The 8,438-nt window shown below is 32.6% G+C and overlaps 1 protein-coding gene across 3 annotated transcripts; it reads left to right on the forward strand.

Moving 5' to 3' along the window:
• Nucleotides 1-491: 491 nt before the first annotated feature.
• On the forward strand, nucleotides 492-8,327 carry LOC109853913 (lysine-specific demethylase 4C-like). Of its 3 annotated transcripts, none has more exons than XM_020426484.1 (13): nucleotides 492-617; nucleotides 2,071-2,867; nucleotides 2,971-3,176; nucleotides 3,276-3,616; nucleotides 3,711-4,040; nucleotides 4,119-4,949; nucleotides 5,067-5,905; nucleotides 5,995-6,174; nucleotides 6,281-6,577; nucleotides 6,668-6,862; nucleotides 6,988-7,101; nucleotides 7,202-7,294; nucleotides 7,448-8,327. In XM_020426484.1, the coding sequence occupies exons 2-13, from the start codon at nucleotides 2,088-2,090 to the stop codon at nucleotides 7,499-7,501; spliced, it is 4,260 nt and encodes a 1,419-aa protein (XP_020282073.1). In that variant the 5' UTR covers nucleotides 492-617; nucleotides 2,071-2,087; the 3' UTR covers nucleotides 7,502-8,327. The 3 variants fall into 3 exon arrangements, with proteins under 3 accessions (XP_020282073.1, XP_020282072.1, XP_020282071.1); XM_020426483.1 differs by having other exon boundaries at nucleotides 4,119-4,559; nucleotides 4,644-5,905; XM_020426482.1 differs by having other exon boundaries at nucleotides 4,119-5,905.
• The last annotated feature ends 111 nt before the right edge of the window (nucleotides 8,328-8,438 follow it).

Consider the following 8,438-nt stretch of genomic DNA (forward strand, 5'->3'; position numbering starts at 1 on the left):
TCTTGTGTTTGTTTCCTTATCATAATTAGAAACAACAATAATTACTACAATAAATAGTGCTAAAAATCACTTTTTATGCCAAGAACTTCACAAAATAACGTAAAAGTTTTCCTAAAAATATAAAAGTGCATTATGTACAAAGCAAATAAAATATAATTTAAAGAAAGAGATAATGTTATACACAAAAACATATATATACATACATAGTTTATACATGCACGTATGAACAAAATTTCAAATATAGTTCAACATCATCGCACCTTTTTGAATTTCTCGCGCATTTTGCGACAATCTTGTTTAAACATCCGAGAAAACGCGGAGATTCGTATTCCTGATTGTTTTCGGGTTAAAATCATGGCTATTATCATTGAAAAATAGTGGTACGTGACAAACGTCACAAAATTGAATTTGGCTCCTCTAACGTAGATGGCGTTAACGTCGCGATTCTGACCTGCAACACAGAACTCGAACGCCACCTTACTGTGGTTCGAGCAGCGGAACGCGACGCGTTCATCTGCATCAAGAAGTTTATCAAGTCGTGTTCATTCAATAATTGATAAAAGTTTTACATACGATGGTATTAATACAAGAGAGGTGATTTCGGACGTGATTGTCATGTAAGTGCACGCCCATCCAAATAGTTTTCTCAGACGATTTCTCCCGTTGAACGATTTCTCTTGCCCACGACGTGCCACAGGAGCTTTTTGCTTCACGCACGAGTGGTTTCGTGTTTGCTTGCATTTTTCTATTGAAATACATAACGAAACGAAAAAACGCGACGCGACACACGGAATTCGCGCGTACGGACGAGACGAAAGAATCCAGTCGAATCCGATCAGTTTGTTCGAGATGTCTTTTGGGGACGAGGAAGTCCTGTAACAATAGATAACTACACCATTTTGTTTATGAGCTCCCCTCTCCCCCGTATATATAGTTTGTCCCAAACCTCCGAATCTATAGCGCGCGCTGTGAGGCTATGTTTCTAATGTAAACCTTATTTGCAAATTTATGCGCATTCTCATTCTTTGTTTTTTTTTTTCTGATTCTATGCTATTATTTTTATGAAATTTATTCTATTTTTTAATTTTTCAATAACTCGCATCCATATTTAAACACACGTGATGCAAGGGGGTGCGCTGTTGCGGAGTGCAAGTGCATTGATAACTTTCGTGTAGTAGCACAATAAAAAGAGAAATTAATAAAAAACGTATGTCGTAGCACAATTTACAATTTTATTTATGTGTTGCGATATATATATATATACATATTTCAACCTCTTGTATGTAATATTTATTGATTGAAATAAATCCGTTTAATTGCAATTAGCACAAAGAGAAAGGGAGAGAGGAGAGATTTAAATGTAGATATTTTTCTTATTCTGCTATCGCAATTTGTTTTTTTTTTGGTTGCAGTGCTAAATATAAAATTTAGTTTACAAGTATTTTATTGACACATCGTACAAATATACAAATATATCATAATTAAAGACAAAAATTTCTGAGAAATTATGCACATATAAATATCTGAACTTTTTTACAAAAAACTTTTAAGTTGTTCAACTTTTGTAAAGGAACACTATTTCATTTAATTTTAGAAATTAAAACATCGGACTGCGAACAAAACAATTCATAATTTTATGCTCATTTAATAGTTGATGTTAAAAATATCACTTTATGAGCAAATTTAGTATGATAAAATTTATACGTACATGAATACACAAATATATGGATTATTTTTTAGATCCCATATACGTAAATTGGAAATTTTAATATTTAATTATATAAATGATAAATTAGAGATTATTCTGATTATTTAAAAATTTTTAGATGTTTTTATATATATTTCAGATATAAGAAAAAAAATCTGAAAAAAATTGTTCTCTTTCATTATAATTGATAGAAATTGATAATGTAATGTAACGTAATTTATTGATATATTACACACTAATTCGAAATATTTTTTATTTTAACATATTGTGTATAATTTTTTTATTTATTTATATATGTATTGTATGTAAGTTTTTTAATAATTGTAGACATTACTACATAAAATTAATATTTTATTCTACAGCTATAACACGTTAAGCAATGGTGAATAATAATTCAAAAGGGGGAGTACCCCGCATACAAGTATTTAGACCAACTTATGAGGAGTTCAAAAATTTTACAAAATATGTAGAATATATGGAAAGCCAGGGAGCTCATAAAGCCGGTTTGGCGAAAGTAATCCCACCGCCTGAATGGATTCCAAGAAAAAAAGGCTACAACCTAGATGATCTAGATCTTATTATTCCATCACCAATTTGTCAAGTTGTTACTGGAAAACAAGGCCTTTATCAACAAATCAATATTCAAAAGAAATCAATGACTGTTAAAGAATATAGTAAATTAGCCAATTCTGAACGTTTTGCTACACCTCGTCACTTTGATTATGAAGATCTAGAAAGAAAGTACTGGAAAAATATAACATATGTCTCACCTATATATGGCGCAGATGTATCCGGTACTTTAACCGATCCAGAAGTGAAAGAATGGAACATCAATCATTTAGGAACAATTTTAGATTATGTCAACAAAGATTATGGTATATCCATTGAGGGAGTCAATACAGCTTACTTGTATTTCGGAATGTGGAAAACTACATTTGCCTGGCATACAGAGGATATGGATCTTTATTCTATAAACTATTTACATTTTGGCGCGCCAAAAACTTGGTATGCTATACCACCGGAACATGGACGTAGATTGGAAAGACTAGCAAGTGGTTTTTTTCCATCAAGCCATCAGAGTTGTCAAGCTTTCTTGCGTCACAAAATGTCTCTAATATCTCCTCAAATATTACGCCAATATTCTATTCCATGTAATAAAGTAAGTCTAATTCCACTTACCCTATTACAAATTTTACATTACATCAACTGCCTTATATTTCTATATGTATATATATATATATATATGTATATATTATTTACAGATTACGCAAGAAGCTGGAGAAATAATGATTACATTTCCATATGGCTACCATGCCGGTTTCAACCATGGATTTAATTGTGCTGAATCTACAAATTTCGCGACAGTTAGGTGGATAGAATACGGAAAAAGAGTTTTACTTTGTACTTGCAGAAAGGACAACGTTAAAATATCGATGGATACATTTGTAAAACGTTTTCAGCCAGAAAGGTACATTTATCTGAATATTATATACGAAAAAGTTTTATGCTCTTGTAAAATATATGTTATAGAGTGTAAAATAATTGTTTTGTAATATTGATAATACAGATACGAACTGTGGCGACGTGGTGAAGATATTGGTTGTCATCCTGAAGACCCTAGACAAACTGTCGCGTCAATGCCATCGCATACAGATCTATTGTGCAACAGTAACATTGATCAAAGTGAGTTATCGATGCCAAAAAGTAAACGGAATGTTATTCACAAAAAGAAAAGCATGGGCGCGAATTCTGGAATCGATATGGAAGAGCTTGTTAACCGTGAGGATATCCCTGCGAATGTTAAAAAGGCTATAGAAGATATAGAATTGGAAGAAATGATGGAAGAACCGCCAGACGAGCAACAATTAGAGGTTCTAGAAGATATTTGGTTAAAAGCTGAAGAAATGGGTAAAACTTCGTACATTTTTATGTGTTATTCTAATTTGTATAATGCACCAATGTACGTTTTTAAGTACTGATCAAGTACTTTTATTTTTTTTAGATATTGAAGAAGCATCTGTGTACGATGATGGCTATAATCGCAAGAAGAATAAAAAAAGAAGGAAAAACCAACGTGTGGTTAAAGCGAAAAAATCAAAGGTAGAATCAAAATCTAAGAAGGAAGTCAATAAAGCTAACGTGCAGAACACAGACATAGTGGAGACCCAAATGGATATAGCTTTCGAAGACTTGTCTCAGCACAATAGCGATGAAATTCCCGTGCTTCAAGGAAGTTACAATGACAATATTATATTAGAAAGTGATCCTGCAGATGATCCTCTGAAGATAGAAGACTCCGAACTTGAAAAATCTAAAAAACCATTGAAACAAGGTAAAAAACAGTGAGACTTGAAAGTCAACATCATCGTCATTCTCGAATGGTTAACATTAAACTTTTTGAATGTTTCAGATGCTAATGTACAATGTGAAGATGTATTTTTAACTGGCATTAACGTGTTCGCTGAAAATATTGTTTCACAGGATAATAAGTTTAATACGTCAATAAACGAAGAGAAACCTACTGTAAATACAACCACTAGTGGTCAAATAACAAATTGTACTCATGGCAGTCATCCAAGCGCATTAAACAATATGTCAGAAAGAACCAACATGAACTCATCGATGAACATCAACAATGATTTTTCCAAAGGAATATCAGCAGTTAATACAAAAAAGAATTTAAATCATAACATCACGCAAAATACAAAGTTCGGAATATGTCCGAACGAAAGTACAATAGGTATTGCAACCAGTCATGTAAAACAACAATCCAAATGTTTAAATTACAAGAATCCAGTGGCTACAGCGAATTCAGAATGTCCATCAAAGGGAATACAAAAAAGTTCTATTGGTAAAAATTTGATAAAACAACCTCGACTTACTTTACCAGAAAATTATTATTCGCGAGGAATGTTGAACTTACTTTCTGTTAAAGATCAGAAGAATTTACAAACAACTAATATGTCAAAGATGTGGCCTCAGCAACTATGTACGTCTGCATCGACTCCGAGTACATGGGCGTTTCGCACATCTTTGTGTAACGAAGGGCAATATATCAGTAGTAATAATAATAGTGCAATCAAAAGTTCGCCACAAATGTCTGGAAATAGTTTTAGTTACCAGCTTCCACCTGGCACCACTATTACTCAGGCTGCTTCTCATACTTCTCATACCACCTCGGAAAGACACGTACCATCTCTTTACGGTTCCAATCAGTTTGCCTATAAAATACCTCAATTAGGTAAAATGAACAAACAAACATCATCAAACAGTGTTCTCGTATTTCCACTTTCCCACGTAACTTATAGTACAAATGCTAATGATACGATCAATCACGCTGCTAATATACTTCTCACAGATATTTTACCTGCGAATAATACGAAGCCAAACACATTGATACAAAGTAGAAAGCAAAATACATTAAAAACTACTAAAAAGGTGCCGCGTCAAAAGTCTCAAAAAGGGCCCACATCACGCAAGAAATCATCGACGACAAAGAACAATAAACCGAACGCTAACGCATCTCTAAATATATCCGGAAGTACCACCAAACTAACACAAGACAACTTAATTGACTTAACAAGCAGTTTATCTACCGTGGATAATATGTTATCACAAGATACAAACATACAGAGCAGTTATAAATTGGTAAATTTAAATACTCAATTTCCGGAGAATCTGACCGGTGATACAATGGAGCATGATGAGAGCAAATGTTCAAATACATTCGACACAATCGCAAAGTTTGCTAATATTGCACAACCGCAAGGTTTACAAAAACAAACAACAAGTTCTTTACGTTCGCCTACACATAAGATGAAACAAAGTAAGATACCTGTCAGAAGAAAGCCGAGAGAAAAGGTGAAAAAAACTCCGACTAGAAAAAAGCAACCAATGACTGTTGTCTCCGAGTTCGACACTGCAAAAGGTCAAGCAATGCCAGCTGAATCTATGGATGTTCCATCATGCAGTTCTCAGCCAATATCTCTAATACCGGAACATATTTCCGACATAATGTATCCGAGCGCACCGAACAGCGATTTGATCAAAGCGTTCAACAATTACTGGAGCTCTCAGATTTCTTATTGCGCCATATGCGTTCCTTTTGCTTCGTGTGGAAGTGGAAACAGCAGAGTAATGACATCCGACTGGAAGTATTGCGAATCAACCGTCTTACCTGATAGTACACCAATATGGGTAAAGATTAACACATTTTTATTAATAGTTTTGAAAATTGATTTTTTTTTCAAAATAAAAAAAAAACTGAAATACTAATAATCTATCAGGTATCACCTGACATCTTTGCGGCAAACTCCAAGGAACAAGCAGTTGAACAAAATAATACACTTTTGCGATGTAGAGACTGCCACGTTACCGTTCACGCTTCTTGTTATGGTATAAGTATTTTGCCTACCGATCTCCGGAGTTGGGCTTGCGATAAGTGCAAAGCTGGCAGATATGATGTGGTATGTATTTATAAAATAAACTTCTAATAAAATTAAGGCAAACAACACAAAATAAATTTGTTGTTAAGGAGGATATATCTAATATTGTTTTGTTATTTTAAATTAGATGTGTTGCTTGTGCCCAATGTTTGGTGGTCCTTTGAAACGAACCAGTGACAGTCAATGGGCGCATATATCCTGTTCGCTTATGACTGGAGCCACTTTCAAAGATGTTATTAATAAGGATCCTATTAATGTGTTCTCGATCTCAAATAACTTATGTCATAAAACATGTCACTATTGCGGACAGTCTAGAGGAGCATGCCTGACATGTAGTCAATGCACCAACATGTTTCATGTTTCGTGTGGCCTTATAGTGGGTGCCACATTTACCATACCGACGAACAATTCTGAACAACTTCAGGTATAACATTGTTTTAATTCTGAAGACACGACACGATCAGACAAATTTTATATATAAATAAATAAATATTTTGTTAATGTTTCATTACAGGTAACATGCAATGAGCATAACAAAGGCAAGGAAAAAATTCCGCAGATACGACAAGGAGAGATAGTTTGGGCGAAACATAAAAACACACGATATTATCAAGCTCGAGTAAAATCAATCCAAGATATTTTCTTTTATATGGTTACATTTAATCAGGATAAAAGTTTCAGCGATGATCTGTATCCCTCAGATATAATCGTAAGTTTCTATAAACTTTTATTTTTTTTATATACAATTGTTTTATTTAATATTGCATTCTTATACAACACACTGTTTTATATTATATTTATATAATTATATTTTTATAATTACTTTATTTTTAGAATTATGATACCCGAAACATACCTCCACTGGGAGCCGCGGTGACCGTAAGTTGGACAGACGGTAAAAAATATGACGGCATTTTCGAAGGTACAAATCATCGAATAATGTTCAATGTAAGTAATCGCTATTAAAATAAATTTAACTTTTTTTCGATTATATAATCATTAATTTATAAGTTTTATCATATACGGTTGTATCATTTGCTTGTCGTAGGTCGTGTTCGAAGATGGCTCTCAACTCGCTTTAAAACGTCACGAAATATACAGTTTACAAGAGGATATGCCAAAAAGAGTGCGTTCTCGTCTGGTGAGTCCAGTCAGAAAAATGATTTCATAATTTGCATCATAACATTTGTTGATGTCGTTTTTATTTACTATTTTTATTTTATTTTTTTGACAATTATTAGCTTTATATTTTTCTATGTTTGTTTCTCTATGTTTTTTTGTTGGTTTATTAAAGTCTGTTGCGACTGAAATGAAGCACCGATCTCATCTTTATGGCACTGAGGATTAAACAGAGGCGCAATGAAAAGTGAATCCAAAAGTTGCACTTGACCGAGATACAACTGTAAATAATTATTAGATAAAAGGATTCCTCTTGTTGATACCAAGTATATATTTTGTAATAACTTTTTTTTTTTCAACTATTTACTCAATATTTCGGTTCATATTTAATTTACAGTATTATGTCCGTATATTTATGCTATGTGTATATCGTACAAAAACTATTATTATTAATAACTAATTTTATATCGATGGAATAAAAACCAAATTTATATATACTTGTATATTTTGACAGCACCGGTAAAAACTATTGTGATGCATATCGTGCACTGGTTTTAGAATTCATGAAAATATTTTTCATTTAATGTTGATTAAACTGCATATACACAATACATTACAAATGTGTGTGTACACATACACACATGTAAAAACACATTTGGTATAAGAATAGTTTTATATCGCGTTTTGAGAATTAAAATCAAAATATTCTAAATTCTTAATTTTATTTTTTTAAGAATTCAACATAAACTCTTAAATTACAAAGGCATTTCTTAAAAAATATTGTATTTACAATACTTTTTATTGGTGCAATCAATTTATGTTGATAATGCGTTTCGAGTTTTAACCTGAAACATTCTACATTTTATATACTCAGTACTTTGTAAACGTCAGAGTATTATGTAAATCGAAAAAAACTTCAATACGGTAATCTATATATATACAAAGATATTAATAAGGAAAACATTAAACAACATAGTTTGTGTTCAGAAAAAAAATATATACATATGTAAATTCACTTTTTAGTGAATAATTAATATTTTAACAATTGAAGAAAGTGTGTGTGTGTGTGCGTGCGTGTGTGTGTGTGTTCGTGTGTAGGAGGGAGGGAGGAAAGGGAGTGTGTGTGCGCGCACTTTTGCACTAGTTTTATTTTTTGTGAATAGCTG

Source organism: Pseudomyrmex gracilis, unplaced genomic scaffold, assembly GCF_002006095.1.
Source record: "Pseudomyrmex gracilis isolate BER0280 unplaced genomic scaffold, ASM200609v1 scaffold_56, whole genome shotgun sequence".
NCBI lineage: Eukaryota > Metazoa > Arthropoda > Insecta > Hymenoptera > Formicidae > Pseudomyrmex > Pseudomyrmex gracilis.